This window comes from Amphiura filiformis, unplaced genomic scaffold (assembly GCF_039555335.1).
Source record: "Amphiura filiformis unplaced genomic scaffold, Afil_fr2py scaffold_235, whole genome shotgun sequence".
Taxonomy (NCBI): domain Eukaryota; kingdom Metazoa; phylum Echinodermata; class Ophiuroidea; order Amphilepidida; family Amphiuridae; genus Amphiura; species Amphiura filiformis.
In genome coordinates, this window is record NW_027305699.1 from 1,799 (window position 1) to 24,031 (window position 22,233).

A 22,233-nucleotide genomic window follows, 5' to 3' on the forward strand; every position below is an offset into this window, starting at 1 on the left:
CTCGCAATACTCATTTAAAAGATCAATTAAAGACCGAAATGCACTGAACTTCATTATAACCAAAATTACTTAGTGGTATTTGTGCTATTTTTTGCGCGTTCCGCGCATAATTGTTTCAAGAATTGGGGAGAGAGGCGCCATTATGTATCCTTGGCCCCGGGCGCCTCCACCCCTAGCTACGCCACTGTCCCCGGCGACCGCCGGGTGGCGTCTCCGCACGGAGCGACATTTTCAACAAACAAACATATAAACGTATTTTGAGTAAAATTTACTTACTTTACCCGTCTCCGTTGTTGGAAAGGCATCCTCCACGAAGATTATGTACTTTGGAACAAGAAAATCGGACACCTAAAAACAAAATAATGATTACATTAAAAAATAATAATTATCATAACGCCATATTGGTCATCTTAATCTTAATACTATTTACAGAGTGTCCGTCCGTCCGTCCGTCCGTCCGCGCGATATCGCGTTCGCGTCCGCGCGGTTCGCGTTCACGCGGTGCACTATCGCGTGCTCGCGGTGCGCTATCGCGGAGTATCAACGGGAGTGTGCGCGGAGTACAGTGCGCGGATCGGAAAAGCATTACAGTGTGACTAACAGGTGCATCTCATCGGACCAATAATTATAGGCCCTATTTTCAACACATATTTCAATACCGAACACGTGCACACACCAAACACGTGCATATAGGCCTATTTCAGCAGAACATGACTATTTCCGGAATCCTCCAGAATGGTTAACATAAAAATTATCCGTTATGGTAAGGCCTATAACCGTTTTTGCGTTCACGTTTCTCGCGATTGATTTCATTACTTTAGTAACGGCCTATATCCACGTCCAGATACTAATTTCGGTTTCTCTAAATGTGGTAACAGGGCAGGGCTTGGAAGAGGCGAATGATGGGTTTCCAGATTATGGGTAGGCCTACCGAACTACCGAAGTAAACATCACACCTATAAAACAGAGTTGATTAAGTTGTGTCAAGTTGGGTCTTGATCGTTGAGAGACGCATTTCAGAGTAGTTTAAAAAGTCAGGGCAGGTATATTGGTAACGGGTTTGGGTAATTAGAAATAGGCCTATCACGAGAAGCGCCCGACCCGAGAACCGCGAAATCTAGTACATAATAACTGTAGACTCAAAGCATGCGGATATTTCCCGTTTTTAGTGTTTATATTTTGTTTTGGTATATTTTTCGAGCTATATCTTTTTTTCTATCTCTGACCCACCTTGCCTCTGCAAAATTCCTTCAACTCATCTGAGGTAACTTTGGCGGAAGGATGAAGTCTTTGAAAAAGACAAATTAGAAAGAAAATAAAACAAAAATAAAAACAACCCAAAAATATTACAAGTAGGCCTATAATAATGTCCCTCCCAACTGAAGTGCAATAACAAACCTAATTATTGCTCAGTAAAGACATTACATAGTGCACTTAATGTCCACGGCAAATTCAGCGTGACCTTTCCAGCCATAAACCCGCTTAGTGAAGATTAAACCGAGATATGCAGTACTAAACCATTATAGTAATCAATTGTCCAACGCAAATTTATTACCACGTGATAATATTAATCCAATGAGCGACCGAATTGTCCGCTACGATCGGCTAATCCAATTGATAATGTACGGGCGGAGCTCCACTGACTGAGTTTTGGGGTATTTTTCACTGGTTTGCTGTCATTTACTCATCAAGGCGGTCCACCGTTATTATAAGGACTATGCTAATGATTTAAAGATTGACATGTAGAGAATAAACCATACTTGATTGACAGAAAGTACTAAATTTGTACCTATTACGGGTTCGTGACAATTTCTTGCAAATCCGACCAAGCCAGGGCGGCCCGGTGAAGCAAAATGTGCATTGGAATAACACGGGATATAGATGGTATATTTCTTTCTCATACAAATGTATGGTCCCCCGTTATTAAAGCTTGTACCGGGTTGAAAATTCAGATATTTTAAAAAGAATAAGTAATTGAAACATAGAGAAAGTACTAACATCATCATAGTTTTTATACTTTTTCATATATGATGCTAACTAGTTCATCTCCTATAGCTACAACACAGCGCTACCAGTAGGGTTCAATTGCCTATTGTGAGTGCCCCTGTCTTGTGTACATACATGTAGTTAACAATAACTGCATGATGAGGGAAAACAATCAGGCGGACCAGTGTATATATTTTACAAGTAATTTATTCAATAATAATAGGCATAATAATAATAATAATAATAATAATAATAATAATAATAATCTTTATGATAATGATCCAATTTAAATCACAATGATCCCCTCAATACACTTTGTTATGAAAAACGGATTAAGGGTATACGAGGTATTATTGGTCGAAGCAGCCAAAAAATGTTCATTTTCATTATCTGAATCAATAACTTATAAGTTCCCCCTAAATACTTTTTAAAATAAATCGAAAAGTATTTGACCAAATGCAAATGTGTAAAAAGGTATGGGTAGCCGTATTTGTTTTACACATATGGACCAAATTATAGCGTCACACGTCATTGCGTTCATTAGGTAAAAAAAGACCGTTTTAAACAGTGTTAAAAGTTGCATCTGAGTCCATAGTAGGCAGCTCTCAAACAATACAGTAGGCCAGGTCTATTCATGTGTTTGTTAAAGAAAACCTGACTGCTATGGACTCAGGTGCAACTTTTAAAACGGCCTCTTTTCTTTCACAATTAACCATTGTGACTGAATGCAATGACGTGTGACGCTATAAATTGGTCCATATGTATAAAACCAATAGGGTGTCCGACAAGGCCCGTAGAGCTGGCAAAGTATTTGCTCGCGGGCAACTCAACCCAAACCTCCACGTGGTGTCGGATGGATAACGCTAACTTGGGCTCTGGGGAACAGGCTTGGATGCGAGGAAGTCAAGCTAGCGTAGGATCATGCATAGTAATTTAACCACGTTTTAGCCCTTCCTCGGTTGACTCAGCCTGGTGTGGCTCTGAAGAGACACCGTTTGGTTTTGACCACGCAGACACGGGGGGGGGGCACTCCAACTTTGGAGGTGACGCGTATGTAGGGCTGTTAAGACCCCTTTTTCAGCATCGCTGTCACCCAAAGACCCCATATTTTTTACGAGCACATGCTCGCTCCGCGCTCTGTCACCCGAAGACCCCTATTTTTCCATTTGATCTGTCACCCAAAGACCCTTACAAGTTCAATTTGAACAGCAACTTTCATTTATCACTGATTTTGTTACTTATTTTGAAAAAATAAAGAAATTTGAAGCCATTTCGAACTAGAAATTCGATTTTCGAGGTTTTTTGTGGTTTTTATGCCCTCTTTACAGCATAACTCAAGCGCCACAGGACCTACAAAAGTATCTCTGTGATGATTTGAATTCTTCTACACGCTATGAATTGAGCAATGCAATTTTTGCTAAAGCTCACATTTGCAAGATGCTGTGAACTACATTTTCGTTGCTTCTTCGACCAACAATACATCGTATAACCTTAAGTCCACAATGATATGGATTAATTAATTCATGAACATTCCAAATTTTGTCAAAGGCCAAGCATACTTTTGATTCCAAAATTCAAATCCCAAATATTTCCAAAATACAAATGAAATCTTTGTTGAAAAATCAACTGGAAAATTATATAAGTCTACATATGAATTTTGATAACAAATCAATCTCAGAAAAAGTCCAAATGTGAAATTTAAATGATCAAAATTGTAAACACCAAAATCATTTATTAATGATACAGGCATAAAGATGTTAGAAATATTAAATCCTACATAAATGATCAGGGAAGAATTAAAAATAAATCGTGGATTTTATTTCGTAGGTTTACGTAGGCTATATGTATGATGTATATATAATAAATATGATGAAGCCATTTTTAACGTCTTTTACCTAATACAGGCGCAAACCTCTTCAGATGTCCGTTCATCAGGAACGCCCACAACCTAATTAAACAGATTTCGACAAAACAGTTTAAACTGTAGGTGAAATTTTGGACACATATCAATTTGTAAGCGCTCTTTAGCAAAGTCATAGTTCATTGAATTTACAACCGTATGATAAAACCTTTTGCACAAGATTTGCAATTTAAAGAGAAAACGCACAATGCAGACTATCGAATGGAGTAGGTAAGATAGCATGTCCATATCGTCGCAGGAGTATCGGACTAACAATCAACACATTCAGAAAAATGCAGTTTAAAAGTGAAGATTGGAGCGCACAGAAATTAAGCAATACAAAGGACAGTTTATAGTTATGTACGTGATTGTTCATCAGTATACAACTTCTTACCATGACATTACTGACTGCGGGATGTTCGTCAAAGACTTTCTCCAAGTTACCAGGCGCTATGTTTATTCCTTCTTTGATGATGCGTTCCTGCATAAAGAAAAGACTTAAGGGGGTACTACACCCCTGCCCAATTTTGTGCCTATTTTTGCATTTTTCTCAAAAATTATAGCGCATTGGTGACAAGTAAGATATGTATATTGTAGGGGCAAGGACTAGAACTACTGCACTGGAAATTTTATTTCAACACAGACAACAGTTGTGGAGTTACAGTCAAAAATGAGGAAAACCAATATTTGATCAATAAATCAATAACTACTTGCCTTGAGTTGCTGAATTTTCAATGCAGTAGTTGTAGTCCTTGCCCCTATAATATACATATCTTACTTGTCACCAATGCGCTATAATTTTTGAGAAAAATGCAAAAATATGCCCACAATTGGCCAGGGGTGTAGTACGCCCTTAATAATGCCATATTGTAAAATTTCCGTAAAAAAATAGATGAGTTTTAATCTTTTCCATAAAATGTTAGTTTTTCCTGTCATATGTGTCCCCTTTAATTCTGAGCCGAACAAATGAGGTAAAGCAGAGAAAATTGGAATTTACTACCAGCGCAGATGTCGCCCATGTAACACGAAAAGGGTAGCTAAAGTCGGCATCAAGATGCCGACAAGTACAAAAACATTTAAACGAAATGAAGGTAAAATTTGGGGTGCAATTGTACTCAAAATATTCATTACCGATTTTCTTCCAACAACTCGAAGATACCCATTTTCATCTAACGTTCCCAGGTCCCTAAAAATGGAAATGAACAAACATTATACAGAATTTGACTTAAAGCCATAACATTTTCATACAAAATAGATAGAACATTTCTGTTCGCTTTTACTATTAAGCGCGCTTCAGACTCCGTATTGTACGTACAATATTGTATGTACAATACTTTTCGTGACGTCAAAAAGTATTACACGTGCAATAAATAGTATGTACCGGGAAAATATATATTTTGCTACAATCATAGGTTGCTTAATTGATACGGAGTTGCCAAATTTCTAAGAGTTCTAAATTTAGTGAGTGCACGGAATGATGAACATCTTTTAATGTCTTCTTGTATTCAACCATGGTAGGTATCATAATACCTACCATGATTCAACTGTAGGCCTACTTGAATTATATAATCAATGGGCACCTTTTTAAAGTTAGTAATACGTCGTATTAATACTAATATTAATATTAATAATATTAAAATTGTAATAATAATATAAATGGCACATTCAGATCTTATTTATTTATTTATAGATTTATCTATTTAGGCCTATTTATTTATTTATTTATTTATTTATTTATTTATTTATTTATTTATTTATTTATTTATTGATTGATTGATTGATTGATTGATTGATTGATTGATTGATTGATTGATTGATAACTGATTGATTAATTGATTTAGAGATTCATTTATACTGATATTTAGTCATATATTGATTTAGAAAGTTGAAAAGTATTATTTGTAGGCCTTTGTATTTATTCTGGTTCTGATTTTATTGATACTGATATTTTTGTTAATTTTTAAAGTTTTGGCATAGCATTCGTTACATTATAACACGCTGTGTTATGAATTTGCAACACCTTTTTACATATTGATATCGTTGAGGCATGTTATGATAGGCCTACTTATGATCATCACAATACATCCATAAACGTGTTAATGCAGTAACCGTAGCGTTAGGGGCACGGAATATTAGAAAATCCCATAGGAAAACTGCCGAAAACGGCTTGTGCCCCTCCCCTCATCAGAACCGGATGCAACGCCTTCTATACTTTTTTCATTCATTAATTATAGGCGTATTAATAGTAATGCGTTGAGTTTTTTAAAAGTAATATCCGCCTTTTTTTTCTTTCTTTTTGAAATGACATACGGTACTTGTTACAAAAACAAATCAGCATGGAAAACATTTTTTTTCGTCAGAGGCAGATATTTGGCCTATTCAGTATCATAAAGCTACAAAATAGACGATCTTTTAAAATCATTTTAAAATATTTTTTTATTTATTTTTCAACCTTATTGTTTGTATTTGTAATGTTCACACAATCTGAACATGTGCTTGTAGGACAACGATTTTGAATTAAACATGTTAATTGTGATATTTTAATTCCCCTAGAACACCACAGTTAAGTGTCCAAAATTGTAAGTGGGTTTTCTTTTATTTAACCTCATTATTTCGCTAAAATTACTCGAAAACCCTCCTAAGAGTTGTTGTTACTAATAAACATTTCATAATTTTGGGCAAAGGATAGCCAAATAGTTGACCGAAATCGTATATTTGCACCAATATTTGACTGAAATCGTATATTAACATTACCGCCCTTCGTGGCTTTATTGCAAGCCAAAGTGTGAAACGAGATTACTTGAAATATATATTTCAGAGTTGAAAGAGTTTCAACCCTACGAATATATTTCTGAAATATGTCTCTCTGATTGGTTGATGGTCAAGAGGATTACGGCATCCTCAAAGCCTCTTGCTGTAATTCTCTAATCGATATCGCCCGACTGTTAACAAGTATTGCCCGTTGACCTAGGTAAGCAAAATTTAGAGAATTTCTTTAACGTAGTCAATACAATAATAGGTAAACTCAATATTGAACTACTGTCATTATTTAATGTCTGTAAAATAAAAATGAATAAATTAATTAATAAGTTAATAAAGAAATAGATAAGTAAATAAGTCAATAAGTGGCCATGCGTTTTAAGTGGAGATGTAACATTTTGGGGTTCATAATATAGGCCTACCCCGGGGAGGCCTACAGCCTATGTAGTTAAATTTGGTGTCAAACTAAAGCTTGTGATGAGACCAATACAGTAAGCATAATAAATAGTATAAACATTTGAATAATTGGTGTATAATTAGCATAATTTGCGGGGTGGAGGATGATCATGAGGAGCAAATTGAATATAAGTGACCCCCAGTGGTCATATAATGCAAGAGGTCCATTTCTTTTTTCACATTTTGTTTACAATTCACTTCAAACTGCATACTTTAACACCACACAATCATATTCCAGGTAATTTAATTTGCTTTGAGAAGCAATTTTGCATATTTGATTTTCTGTAATTATCAAACACATGGCTAATTGTTATCTAATCAAGTATAACATTATAATTATAATTATAGGCCTATTAATAGTAATGCGTTGAGTTTTAAAAAAGTAATATCCGCCTTTTTTCTTTCTTTTTGAAATGACATACTGGCTTTTTGTTTTTCAGCCTTATTGTTTGTATTGGTAATGTTCACGCAATCTGATAATGTCCCAACTTATACCTAATGTGAATCGAGCCATTTAACCGGTGCTTGTAGGACAACGATTTTGAATTAAACATGTTAATTGTGATATTTTAATTCCCCTAGAACACCACAGTTAAGTGTCAAGTCCAAAATTGTTTCGTTAAAATTACTCGAAAACCCCCCTAAGAGTTGTTACTGATATACATTTCATAATTTTGGGCAAAGAATAGCCAAATAGTTGACCGAGGTCGTATATTTGAACCAATATTTGACTGAAATCGTATATTAGCATTACCGCCCCTTCGTGACTTTATTGCAAACAAAAGTGCTGCTAAATGTGAAACGAGATTACTTGAAATATATATTTCCAGAGTTGAACAAGTTTCAACTCTACGAATATATTTCTGAAATATGTCTATCTGATTGGTTGATGGTCAAGAGGATTACGGCATCCTCAAAGTCTCTTGCTGTAATTCTCTAATCGATATCTATTCTAGGACCGATCTTTTGAAATCCATACAACCGTGTCAAATGAAATAGTCTCGGATCATAATTTGTGCACGATACAACGTTGATACTTCAGATTTCGGAATTTTATTTAAAATAGGCATAAATCACATTGAACAGGTTGAATGCTGGCAAAAGTAGATAAAATAACTATGGGTCGAATTTACATTAATCAGTGTCCTGGGCCAGGATAACATGTAGGACTCCTTCGCATTCTAAAACAATACTTCACCAAATGTCCTTGCTTTCATTTTCTCATTTAATTTATATTTATTTTTATTAATTTCTTTATTCACTGCCTATGTGGTAAATCCGGTATTGCCAAATATTTCTCGTCCATTACCCGTGTTAATCTATTTATTTATTAAAATGCACCATCTATTAAATTCCTGTAATACAATGTATAGTCATAGTGTATTTGATAACAAAGTTGTTTTTATTTTTGATTGGAATTAGGGGTTCCATAGATTTACAAGGGGTCAGTTTTTACACGATTTCATATATAAATATGTTTGGGCATGGCGGAATTAGTATATGATTAAAAATAGACATATTCTTAGGCCCCCTTTTTTAATGTTTGTACATTATTAATATTAATATACAAAATGCAAAGGAATGTATATATTATTTGATCGTTTTGTAAACATTAATTTTGATTTTTACTCATAATTATGTCTGGAAAGTCAGGGAAAAAACTAAGGAGTATCGATATTCCTGGGAAAGTGGATCAGATGAGCAGTGAGTAAAAACATTCGCCCTAAATGTTTATTTTATTTTTATTTTTTATGAATTTATTACTAGCCTGCTGGTAAAGTGCAGAAAAAAATTCAAAACGCATTCTAGGATTTTTCATCAGCAGCAGTAGAAATTTCTCTTGCATAGATTTTCGGGTGATCTCGCTTGGATTTAGCAAACAATGAACCGTTCACTTGTACATTTGTAGGTTATGTTTGTAAGCCTAAATATCATATTATTTGCATAAAACATAACTTACCATCACTACAGCATTGTAATGCTATTGCCTGCCACGCATTTTCATTTTTCTGGACGTCTTTATATAGTCCCTTACTTTTATGTCATATAAAATGGATACGCTTGTACCGCACTAATAACGTTTTCTTCCAGTTCGTTATCAGCCATTTTTGAACTATCCAGGCGTATTTTGCACAACTGTGCAGGTTAATTTTCATTGGGGATTTTTGAAATCTTCGTTCGTCGAACGATATTCAGGTGACCTCGAGCCTTTCATATAAATCAATAGTATCTCGCTATCAGTTGCGCGATATTTAATCCGATTCAACTCGGCGTGTCATCATATTTTATTCGTTGCCGTATATATTTTGACGTCACAAAAGTATTCGACAACGAATATTCGCCTTCGAATATTCACTATGAACCGACCCTTATAGCGCGTTATTTAATCTGATTCAACTCGTCGTGGCACGTATATTTATTGCACGTGTAATACTTTTTGACGTCACGAAAAGTATTGTACATACAATATTGTACGTACAATACGGAGTCTGAAGCTAGCCTTAGATATATATCCCCTTTTATTTTTGAGCCGAACAACTAAGGCAAATCAAAGAAAATTGGAATTTACTACCAGCGCCGATGTCGCTAATATTTATCACTACTTCGGTCGTGTTATGGTACGATCCTTTGTTGTGTAGATCACCGTCCCACACGCCATGTACGTACTGTGTTATGAACATCGTGTATGCGTTCGACTAATAATTCCATCGTAATAATAAAACGACGGTTCCTGTGTTTTACTCAAAATCTCGGATTTTGACAAAACTACAGCACCTAATTGCAGGGTATGTTGGTTTTATAAAGTTCAACATTATCGTGTAAAAAAAAAGAATTTTGAAAAATATTGAGGGACCCGTAAAAAGGTTGACATTTTGACCATATTAAGAGCTCGAAGAGGCACATTAATATAAATCGTATGCTATTCATCTTACCCTGTGTGGTACCATCCATTCGGTTTCTTTGCTGCTTTTGTCTTCTCTTCTTCTCCCCAGTAATATAAAAATAAAGACCGACTTCTGGCGCAGATTTCTCCAATCTCATTGATTGGTAGGATCTGGCCATCATCGCCAATAATCTTCACCTATTTATGGAATGTTATGATTAGGTCTATTATTATTAAAAACAATGGTTGTTTTTTATTTATTTTTTCTTACCGAGAAACTTTTAACTTCTTCTTTTAACGGACAATGTACAGATAATTATGGCCACTTTATGTGATCGTAATCGACAAAATGAACATCAGTAAAACCTATATAATTCGAAATTTAGGTCTTTTATGAAACTTCATGCAAATATTCAATGCGAAAGTTCAAAAATTTTCATATGATGGTCGGCTTTTCCTCCCAGTTGTGAATTTTTAATAATTTATCATCAAATTTGTATAAAAATCAAAATTATTTTATATCAGAGGACATTCTTCGTATGCAGAATGCAATTTGTTTTGTCTAAGATGCTCTCAGGTCCCACAAAAATAATGTGCAAGGGTGGGTAACTGAGGCCTTAATGAATAATAGGCCTACTGTTTTGCTATTGTGAAAACATTAAACAATCATACAAGGCCTCAAACAAACAAATAATGCGGATGTCCTTAATTTACCTCCGAACCATCCGCAGGAACATATCCAGTGCTATGTAGAATTTCAATAGGATCTGTGGACGATTGCATGGCTGCAAAACCCTCTGTAGCACCATATCCTAGCTACACGTACGTAATCAAAAATATTGTGAAACAAGTGAAAAAAAAAGACAATAATTGTTTAATGCGGTCCATACACGTTCAATCTTATTGATCAATATCAAAGACCCTTAATACAAGAGTGGATACAAAATCTACCATTGAACACGCACAATGGTACATTTTGTATCCAGCATAGGGTCCCCAATATTATTGATCAATATTTTGATCGTGTTTGGGCCACATAAGTTAATGATACGCGGTACCATGCATATGTGTTCTTTTTGTTGTTCATTGGAAAAAGACGAGAGGGCCTATACCTTTCATAAGTTTTGCGCAATTTCAAAATTGTATAATGTCAGGCCCGTAGACATGATAAAAATAAGGAGGGGTTCCAAAAGGTGAATATTTTTTGAATATCGGTTAGCATAGGCTTTAAAAGCGGACTGTCGGTCCCTTTAAATGGGCTCTTTTATTCTGTTTAGGCCTTTTTCATTAAAAAAGTGGACCCTGTGTATTTTTCCTTAAAGATTTGGACCTTTATTACACACGAATCCGGTTATCAACAGCCAGTCGGTAATACTGAGGTGTCCCTGCGGTGTCCCAAAGTCGGGAATTTATACATACATATACATAGATACATAGATTTCAGTACACTTGTAGTATCCTGATTAGACATCCACGCATCGCAGCAATTAAATGTCCCGCCCGATATCAATTTCAGGTGCCCCCGCTAGAAGGCCAAACACACAACTTTCGATGGATAAGTATAAAAGTACATGCATATTTCAGCAATGTAGAAACCACTATGGTGCAAATGTTCAATCCGATCAGAAAAATGCTTCAAAATGTTTGTACATTTAATAGAATTTCATGGGCAAATGCACCATTCCTTGATACCGCCACTGTATTTGATAGGCCTGTGACTTTAGTTTACTTATTTCTATTCTTTTAAGCATGTTTGTAATAGACTATGCATATAGATAGCCTGTTTTTTTTTTGTGTGTGTGGGGGTGGGGGGGGGTCAGGGTTTTTTTCTTCTTTTTTTTTCTTTCCTTTTTTTCCTGTTTTTTTGCATAGGTTTGGACCCATGGACCCAATGGTGTGTCCCTTACGGACACACCTAGGTAAACAAGCCAACAAACAGACGGAATTTGACTTATCATACTTTGAGCCGATATAGCAACCTTAAAACCATTGTGGGTATATAGATGGTGCTCTGTAAGTTTTTGGGGCGGGAATTATACATACCAATATATGTTTAGTGATCTTTGAGGCTCTTTGACGTAATGAATAGGGAATGATGCTACCACCTGACATACCTGTAGATGAAAGGCATCGAAATATTTAGGGGTGGTGCAATAATTATGTGTACCCCCGGGGGTGAATTCTCATAATGGTCTGCCAAAAATCGCTTGCCCCCCCCCTTTGGCCATGCCAAAAAACCTTTGCCCCCCCTTTCGACGTGCCAAAAAAGCTTTGCTCCCCCCTTGACGTGCCAAAAAATCTTTGCCCCCCCCTTACACATGCAAGATTTTAGGGAACCCAAATTTAAAACCTTAAATTGTCTTAACATATAATGCGAGCGCAGCGAGCAGGAAATTTTGCATATTTGAACGTGTTCGTAACGTTTTCCTACGCCTTTTAGGGCGTAATATAGAAACAATGCCCAAAATATCTGTGCCAAAAATTGCTTGCCCCCCCTTTCGACCTGCCAAAAATCGCTTGACCCCCTTTCGACCTGCCAAAAATGCTTGCCCCCCTTTTGGCCTGCCAAAAATCTTTGCCCCCCTATAATTCACCCCGGGGTACACATAATTATTGCACCACCCTTATTAACTCTCTTCACGCGGGTGTCGACTGCAGACGACAAGTTTCAAAAATAATTTAAAATTCAAAATTTCAGAAATGTAAATTTTCATTACCATATTTGGAATCAGCATGAAAAATGCATTAAAATGAGTACAAACAAGCTTAGTATTGATTCAGTTGTTCTTAAGATAGCTCTTGATATTTTGAGAAATTATTTCAAAACTTGGAACTTTTTTCATTGAAGCGCATGGCTAGCACGCAGAGCATTCGACTGTCTCAACTTTTGAAGATATGCCCTTTTAAAGAAATATACCCGATTTATTGGTTGGGATGCGTCATGCTGCAAGATCACTAGACCTTACACCTCTTGATTTCTTCTTTGGGGGCAAAGTCCAAAGCGACGTCTAACCACCAGCTATATAGGCTCCAAGATCTTCCCAAACGTATTGCTGCTGCATCCGCAAATATCCGGCGCACAAGGATGGTACACAACGCAATTGATGCAATTAGGATCAGAGCTGAAACCTGGATTTCGCCAAGGAGGCAACCGGGTAGAGGGCAGAGAACTGTAAACTCACTTCAGAAGAACCAATACAACCCAAACATTACTTTTAAGGGCTACCTTTTACACCCAAAAGAGAATGACTTACGTTGCAAATAAATTGAAAGCAAGAAACAGCAAAATAAGAAAGTAAGAAACATAATAAAACAAAGAGGCATAAATAACCAATACAAGACAAAATAAGTAACTGCAAGTATAGCAAAAGAAGTCCCATCCCACATCTATTTTACCCACAAATTAATCGACTTAACAAATCCATAGCCCCTAAGCCCACCGGTAATGTCCATTCCCTAAATAAAGTTATTGTATAAAGTTATCATTGACGAATGTTTGATATTTATGTCTGATACCTGTACTCCTTTTTAATCTTTGAAGTAACTAAATTAACCTCCTCCTTCGACAGAGTGAAAAACGGGTATACATTTCATAAACGGAGCATATCTTCAAAAGTTGTGAGCCGATTGAAATATTTTTTTTGGTTTATTAAAGCTAACGATTACAGGTTTCTGATACCAAAATATATAACTTCTCTGAAATAGGGAAAAAAGAGAGCGCAATGTGGGTTCTGCTTTTTTTTTGGGGGGGTTACACCCTGTACTTACAAGCTTGAAAAGATGAAAAATCATAGTCATCGAAGTTTGGCAAATTCAAAATGTCGTTCAAATGATGAATGAGCATGGTGGATCCGGTAACTCTATAATAATCGTAATGACGTATCCCAGATAACTAGAAACCGTTCCTTTCGTATTATACTGATTATAGAGGGCGACGTTATCGATTTGTTTGTTTTTGTAATTTTTAATTTCATGTTCTTTCAGTCGACAGCCGTCACCGTCCTACATTCGACAGCCGGCGCTGTTTTAAAATCAGAGCCTGCCACCACTCAATTAACAAATCCAATCACCTCCCCTTCAAAAAAGAATGAGAAATAAAATGAAAAGAAAAGAAGAAAATGCTGACAATTCAGCTCAATTTGAACTTAAAATTCTGCCTGCATGGATATTTTTGGTGAACATTGGGGAATTTTTCTGTTTATTTTCTTACTGTTAAAAGGATACAAATCGTGTACTTTTCCTTCGTGTAATATACTTTTTCTAAATTGCGCAATGCAATTGTTTTGGTATTCAAAAATGAAAAATAAAAGACCGCACTGCCCATTGAACATTTCAGACCTGCTATTGGATTTTTTTTTGGGGGGGCTAATAATTATGATCTTCGTCACTTAAATGCGACTTTTGCCCGCTGTTGTAAACAAAACTCCTCTTTAAATATAAGAACGTGTCTTTACCTTTCATCCTGGATAACATTTGCCAACAGTTGTGCATCATACGTAGGACCCACAATGATAGTAGTACCGCCTTTAATCATGGGCATTACTGCTCCCATCTGTGCACCTATACCTCCAAACGACATGATCAGGGCATACCTACATGACTAAAGATGTGTATTTTAACATGGTTAAGATATGTGGTGTGGGGGCAAGGGGTGGAGCTGCGTCCTGTAGGACATCTTGCCCCTTCTATCCCTCCCCCTGATGTATGATGCTGACCGCCACGATATTTGGCTTTTTTGTGTGTGTATTTTGTAGCCCAATTTTGCCCATTTTTGCCAAATTTCGCCCCCTTCAAAGTTGCAACCTTCAAAGTTTGCACTTGCTTTTCACCCACCCCTCTGAAAAAGGCTATGCCACTGGATCACTTGTCTTCCCGGAGAGGGGTTACCACCCCCAATATTCCTCCGCTGCGATACAATATCAGTTATGCGTGTATTCCTATAAATATACTTACAAATTGTATGGGAATCCCGTCTGCACCTTCCTCAACCCGGCGCGAGAAACCCTCAACGGTCCGAAGCAATGATAAGTGTGTATGGATCACACCTTTGGGAAATCCAGTTGAACCCTGTTGATTAAAAAATAATGGTTTGCCATTAGTGGCCATTGGCATGATTAGTGCGTGATAAATGACTTGCGAATTGGAGGCTCCGTTAACGATTAGTCCGCCAAGAAGTACGCCAACCTTCGGCAGTCCGTCAAACCGAGCACCGATGCAAATATATATGATAGACGAGGAAGCAGGTACTTGGTTGCTCGGTTGGGCCCGCTGCCGAGTATTCTTCTTGCACCCATGTGTAATTTCCCCTTTGATCACCACCCAGGTCCCCACTCAAATCCCCACCAGACCCTCCCTGATTACCACCCAGGCCCTCCCTGGCAATTGCACTCCAGTCACCAACCTCCGTGGACTGGCGGGCTCGAGTGATCCGAGGAACTGAGGCAGTTCTACAATCTACGAAAAAAGTCCTTGGAACGCTTGGTACACTCTGTCGAAATTCCGTGCAGAATCTCATATGATCATGGAAATGACGTATATTTTGCCTGGGAACAAGCATGACATCTACAACAATGATTTACCCTTCCCTCTCCCCATCAATCAATGTTGGAACACATTGGGAAACCGCTGAAGACTTTGGTATTTCTCAACATTGCACAGGGGAGAGGGGGTGACAGTTTTCCGTTATTTACACGCAAGCGTTCCAAGACTTTTTTTGTTGATTGTAGGTCATGCCGGTTGTATTGCCAAGGAAAGGCCGGTGGTTCAAGTTCTTTGAGAAAGTATTATTCCCGGGATATTATCTCTTAACTTCTTACCGAAGTGAATATAACACCAATAGGATCATCAACATCAACTTGGTCTATAGCTTTCGTCACTGTACTTTTGTCAAATCCTTTGCCCATTTCCATGAAATCCGTCAATGCAATCATCCCTCTTAAAATTACCAAAACAAGACAGATAATATAAGTGAAATGGCATGCAATAATTCATCATGATTACCGTATTCTGATATCACTCAACGATCGTTGATCGTTCACTTTACTTGTATATATTAGCGCTTGGCCTTAATAGGGCCAGTTTAGGTCTGTTAGTTCAACGACTTTTGTCGTTGTAACAAACGAAGCGATAATGTTAGTTACCTCAGTTTGTTGAGCAAAAAATGCGCCGCATCGTCAAAACGTCGCCAATTACATTTCAGTGATTTACTGTAGCCCTGTTTAAAGCGAATCATGTTTTGGGGTTGTTGTTTTTTTTGGGGGGGGGGGGTTTAAACAGAATGAAAAAAACGTTAGCTTACTCACTTGCATGGATTGGTACCTGCGTTTATAACATACTTCAAGTTTGGCGTTCTAGAGATTAGATAACAATAGAATATACAGAATAGAATTTTACCTTACGAAAAAACAGTGACCTGCCAGTAGGTCTATTACGCAATATACTCAAATAAATTGCATGTATACATACGCGTTCGAACCGATATATCATCACGCTCGTCGAGATTCAGCATACACAAACCATCCTTAATATTTATTCTATTACCCCCACGACCCATTATTCAAAATCGCGCACTGTGATTTGTTGAAACGCGTCACGTGACAGACCATTAATTAGCGATAAAGTGTCAAGGGCAACGAACTTTATGTTCTTCTATCATCACAGCGCACAGCAGAGCTCACAGCACACCTGTTTATGTAGGGGAGAATGGAATGTCAGGGGTGTTATTGTATGTGCATACCTGCTTATAGGGGAGAATGGAATGTTAGGTTGTGTTATTGGAATGTGCATACGCTTTGGCTACGCGTATGCGCTCCACCTTGAGGTAAACAACTTGAAATATTTGGGCAAAAAAGTTGATATTTTCTCTTTAAAACACACTATTTTGTGGTAATAGAATAGAAATAAAGGGTGCAGCATTATCCTTTACACGCAAATAATGTGTCCTCGGCAGTAAAAACGTTTAAATAATGGGTTTACGTTTTTACTGCCTCGGACACATTATTTTCGTGTAAAGGATCATGCATTACCCTTTATTTCTTAAATCCTTGAAGTGCGATTCGCGTAGCGCGGGTAACGACAATGGCACAAATGGCGTTACAGCTTTACATTTTAAAAACACGAATCATACTGTCACCCTCTATGATCAGTATAACGCACGGTTGATAGTTATATGGACTCGTCAGTATGAAAGAAAAACCCGATTCATTATCATCAAAAAGAGTATGTTGATCGCATTAAACAAAATATATCTTTGATTAGATTTTTTGATTGTCAAATCCAAAAATACTCACTAGTTTTAGACTAGTTTTTGACCATTGGGATCCACTTTTCCCGCGGGATTGGCCGCTGCTTCCGGCGAGGCGATTTTCGCATCCCTCGGTGGCTTAGTTCTCCTTAGTGGATCAAAGAAGAAGGATGGAGTGGTTGGAGTGGATGGAGTGGTTGGACATGTTGGAGAAGAAGGCCATCGTCACCGCACCGTTAGAATGTAAAGCCGGCTATGGCGACGTTACGTCGACGATGTTCTGGAAATGATTTAGAAAGGCAGTACAGAACAACTGACGGAGCACTTGAATACCGTAGACACCACAGGTAACATAAAGTTTACCTATGAGGAAGAGTGCAAGGGCAAGATCCTGTTCTTAGATACGTTGATTGTGAGAAAGGAAGATGGAACTGTAAAGCCCCTGGTCTACAGAAAAAATTCATATGGATCAATACTTAAATTTCGATTCACAACATCCACTTCATCAAAAGATCGGCGTCATATGAACATTGCTCGACAGAATGCATTCCATTGTGAAGGAAGACAAGGATAAGGAGGAAGAAGAGAGTAGAATCAAAAAGGCAGTCACCAATTGCAGTTATCCAAAGTGGGCATTTGATAAGGCGAAACAACAAAGAGCAAAGAGCAAAAGAACACCACTCAGGAGACAGAAACTAAGAGCATGGTGGTAATTCCATTCGTGGAAGGTTCATGATCGGAAAAACTACAGAGACGTTTTCGTAAGCACAAACTATCCGTCGCCATGAAACCGCATAATATACTCAAAATACCCAAAGTCGATACCATTAAGACCAGTGGGGTTGTCTACGAGATTGGTTAAAAAGGGTGCGACAAGTCATACATTGGCGAGACAGGCCGTCCGTTTGGAGTAACAACAGAAAGATGCGGAAAAAGTCTCAAACAGAAAATACACCAGAAAAAATAGAACAATGTCAACCTCAGAAGTAAATAAATCCGCCATAACTGACCATATCGCAATCGAGAACCATGTTATCAATTGGGAGGAGCCTAAGTTACTCGAGAAAGACGGAAACCAACAACCAAGACTGATCAGAAAAGCAATTTGGATTAGGAGGCGGAGGGACGAAACAATCAACAGGGACATCGGGGGTTACTCTGTAGACCATGTACACGATCCACTAATAAGAACTAAGCCACCGAGGGATGCGAAAATCGCCGGAAGCAGAGGCCAATCCCGCGGGAAAAGTGGATCCCAATGGTCATTCTGAACATGCTGAAGAAGCCATCAGCCAAGATGGCGAAAGTCTAAAACTAGTGAGTATTTTTGGATTTGACAATTAAAAAATCTAATCAAGTTTAATTTCTACAATCCTACAAATGCATTTTTATTATCTTTATTTGTTCATCTGGATGGCGATTTCCTAGCGTCCTTTACCGACTGCAATAAAATTTCGAGCTCACTTGTTCTCCATTAGAAACACCCCGATTATTGTCATAAAAAAGAGTACGGTATGTTGATCACATTTGTTCCTCCGGATGGCGATTTCCTGGAGTCCTTTCCCGGGGGGGGGGCTTCAATATGAAATTAATATAGGTGTAGGGCTGGCACTTTCGCACTAAGGGGCATTCGGTGAGAGCAAAATGTAAAAAATATGGGGTGGGGTCATTGGGTGAGAGCATGATTTTTGGCATTCGGTGAGAGCAAAATGTAAAACATATGGGGTCATTGGGTGAGAAAATTACCTTTTTTTTTAAATCTTTGGGTGAGAGCCGAAACTGCGCCACAGAAACCTCGAAAATTAAATTTCTAGTTCTAAATGGCTTCAAATTTGTTTCAAAATAAGTAACAAAATCAGTGATAAATGAAAGTTGCTGTTCAAATTGAACGTGTAAGGGTCTTTGGGTGACAGATCAAATGGAAAATAGGGGGTCTTCGGGTGACAGAGCATGTGTTCGTAAAGAAATATGGGTCTTTGGGTGACAGCGACGCTGAAAAGGGGGTCTTAACAGCCCTACATACGCGTCACCTCCAAAGTTGGAGTGCCCCCCGGGAGTCCTTTACCCCCGCCTTTACCGACTGCAATATAAATAAGCTTTCGAGTTCACTTGTTCTACATTACAAAGTAGGGAATTGATGGAAGATGAAGGGCCTTGGGAGGGGAAATTAGAAGAATGATTGAGGAGGAGGAGAAGGAGGCGGAGGAGAAGTAGAAGGAGGAGGAGGAAGAGGGAAAGATGAGGTTTACTCTTTAATCTTACATTTGGCAATTGAGATTATCGGCAGAATTTGTCAGTAATTCTGGTATAATTTGGCTGGCTCTGTCACACATATCAGACGGCGATCTCATCAAAACGACGACTTTCATTCCGAGCTAGAAAGAAGGAGCAATGGAATTTCATAACATGATGACGATTATTATTTTGATGGTTGTTCTTGATTTGTCTGTCTGTTTGTTTGTATGTCTTCTTCTATGTTCCTGTAATAGGCATGCTAGGTGATGGGAGTGCATTATGGTTGTGGGAGTAAAGTCTGTATGTATCCGTGACTACATTTTTTATTTGTCTTCAGTTATTAGTTAAGCACATTCTTAGATTCAGTTGAAATCATTTTCGACATTTTGCCGGAATATTTTGTGTACGTGCGATTTGTTATCTATTTGTGCCATGCACGCTACGCCTACCTTTTGAATAGCTTCTTGCTGAACACTCAACGGAAAGTCTATCCTCATATGAACCTTAAGGAGAGAAAAAAAGAGGAATTTCGTTCCAGATATTTATAACTAAAGATATAATTGACGAAATGTGTGGCCCTTAATAATTTGGGGAAAAATTAGAGCCGAAAATCTCAGCGGATGCAAAAATCGTTGCGGAGAACCGAAATACAACGTTTCCGCAACGGAAAAATGTTGGACTATAATAATTATGCCGGCCTTTATGCATCTTTCCGGCGGGAACAACGGCTGGTTTTATTTTGACGTTTTTGACGATCTATGGTTAAATTAAAAGCTTTTAAGGTCAGAAATTGATTACGTTTGATAACAGTTTGTCCAATCATGTGTAGGCTTACTACTTCTACTATCACAGATATACGTTCTTCCCCCCTTGAGCATGTGCTATTACCATACGCACTCACGCCCGAACCCAGCCCGCAAACCCCCACGCACCAACACACAAGCCCACCCCTACAACCACCAACTACAGCACCCCACAACATGCATGCACACCCCCCCACACATCCACACACCACCAAACCCCCACATATACCTACTCACCGTGATGACACCAATTTGCAATGAGGCTAAGTATGCCAGTAGCCACTCGTAATGGTTTCCACCCCAAACTCCTAGTGTATCTCCTTTCTTCAAACCCAATTTTAGCAAACCCCCGGCAAACTGCTGACTCTGTTATAAACAGAATATCGAGTATAAACAATGGTTTACTTTGAAAATACAGTCTGGTGCCTCATCACAGTAATTGCTAATATGATCATGCTGGTCCTTGTCACCCAATATAAACAATTTCAATATTTTTTTCATGTCAATGACAGCAGATATCTATTTATATAACGCTGACGGGATAGCGCCTAAGTTTGATGGCAATATTAACCTCACTCTTCTGGCAGGGCATTCCAAGTGCCTGCAGAGAAAGGGTCAATGAATTATCGCGTGTGGAAGACGGGTAATGGAAATAATAAGAAGTGACACCTTTGTCTAAGAGACTAGCTCATTTAATTATTTATATACATTTTTTATTAGAATAAATGAACATTATATACTTACTTCATCTTGCATTTGTCTGAATGTTTTCCGTTCTTTATCTGCATAAAATACATACATCTCTTTGTCCGGGTTCTGATTAGCCACTTCGTTGAATATCTGCCCAACGCTCTTACCCGAAAACGGTATTTTCACAGGCACATGAATATAACTTTTTGTTAGGTTCTGCGACATTGTGACACTGAAGTGATTGGAATGAAAAAAATGTATTTGTTTCATATTCAAGGATATAGACACGGCAAGACAAAACCACAACTGGAATTATTAAAAGCCGGAGTTTCCCATCAACTTTCTTCAACACATTTTTTCAATCAATCGGTCAATCAATAGATAAATCAATAAATAAATCGATCGATCAATCATTTGAGTATGGGCGAAATTTGTCTCAGTGACTTTTGGCCAAAACCCTGAGCATGGAAGGGTGGTCCGAGTGATAGGGTTTAAGGGCTCGGTCACCCACCACCTTTGCACAGTATTTTTGTGGGACCTACATTATGAATATGAGGAATGTCCTTCTGATATCAAATAAATTTAATTTTTTTTAATTCTCAATATAATACAAATTCTATAACAAATTATTAAAAACACTGTGCAATGCCTTTCTCCCTCAGTCCCGAGCGTTACTACTTTTGACTTACGTACTAACTCATTCTATTCATATGGACTGAACATGCTGAATGGGACCAAATCTCATATCAGGACTCAGTGAAATTACGTGGTGTAGGCCGTAGGCCTATACCAGCAGTGGCGTAGCGACGGAGGCAGAGAGGGGCACGAGCCCTTGGCGCCACCTCAGGGGGTGCAGAATTGACCAATTCAGCATCGATTCTGCATCCCCTCCAAGTGATAAAAGTCTATTTTCGCGCGCATTTCAGCACAACTGCACAAATATACTCATTTGAAAGACCAAAATTCACTGAACTTCTTAAACCAAAATAATTTTAATACAAATGGTATTTCAGCGCAGTCCTAATAATTGTTTCAAGAATGGGGCGCCATTATGTATCCTGAGCTATGGGCGCCACAACCCCTACGCCACTGTAGGCCTATACCAGGATGCAAATTTGCTGTCAGCATGGTCAGAGGCTTGGTACTGCACTGTCATATTATTGGCGAATAGCAATCTCACAATTGGCTAACTAGCTAAGATGTTAATTTTCACAAACAGACAATACTTACAGGTTTCTTGATCGTAAAGCCTACTTCTAATTAATAAGGCAATCTG

The 22,233-nt window shown here is 37.9% G+C and overlaps 1 protein-coding gene across 1 annotated transcript; it reads right to left on the reverse strand.

The window, feature by feature from the left end:
- Window positions 1-276: 276 nt before the first annotated feature.
- On the reverse strand, window positions 277-21,182 carry LOC140145362 (medium-chain acyl-CoA ligase ACSF2, mitochondrial-like; the record flags this gene model as incomplete). The annotated part of the gene is made up of 13 exons (XM_072167112.1): window positions 21,012-21,182; window positions 20,505-20,633; window positions 19,492-19,604; window positions 16,289-16,336; window positions 15,803-15,920; window positions 14,441-14,586; window positions 12,953-13,167; window positions 12,030-12,100; window positions 10,701-10,802; window positions 10,036-10,184; window positions 5,018-5,072; window positions 4,281-4,367; window positions 277-348 (listed from the first exon to the last, which is right to left on the reverse strand). Coding segments are annotated over exons 1-13 (1,476 nt in total), but the record flags the coding sequence as incomplete, so codon positions are not given.
- Window positions 21,183-22,233: the final 1,051 nt, after the last annotated feature.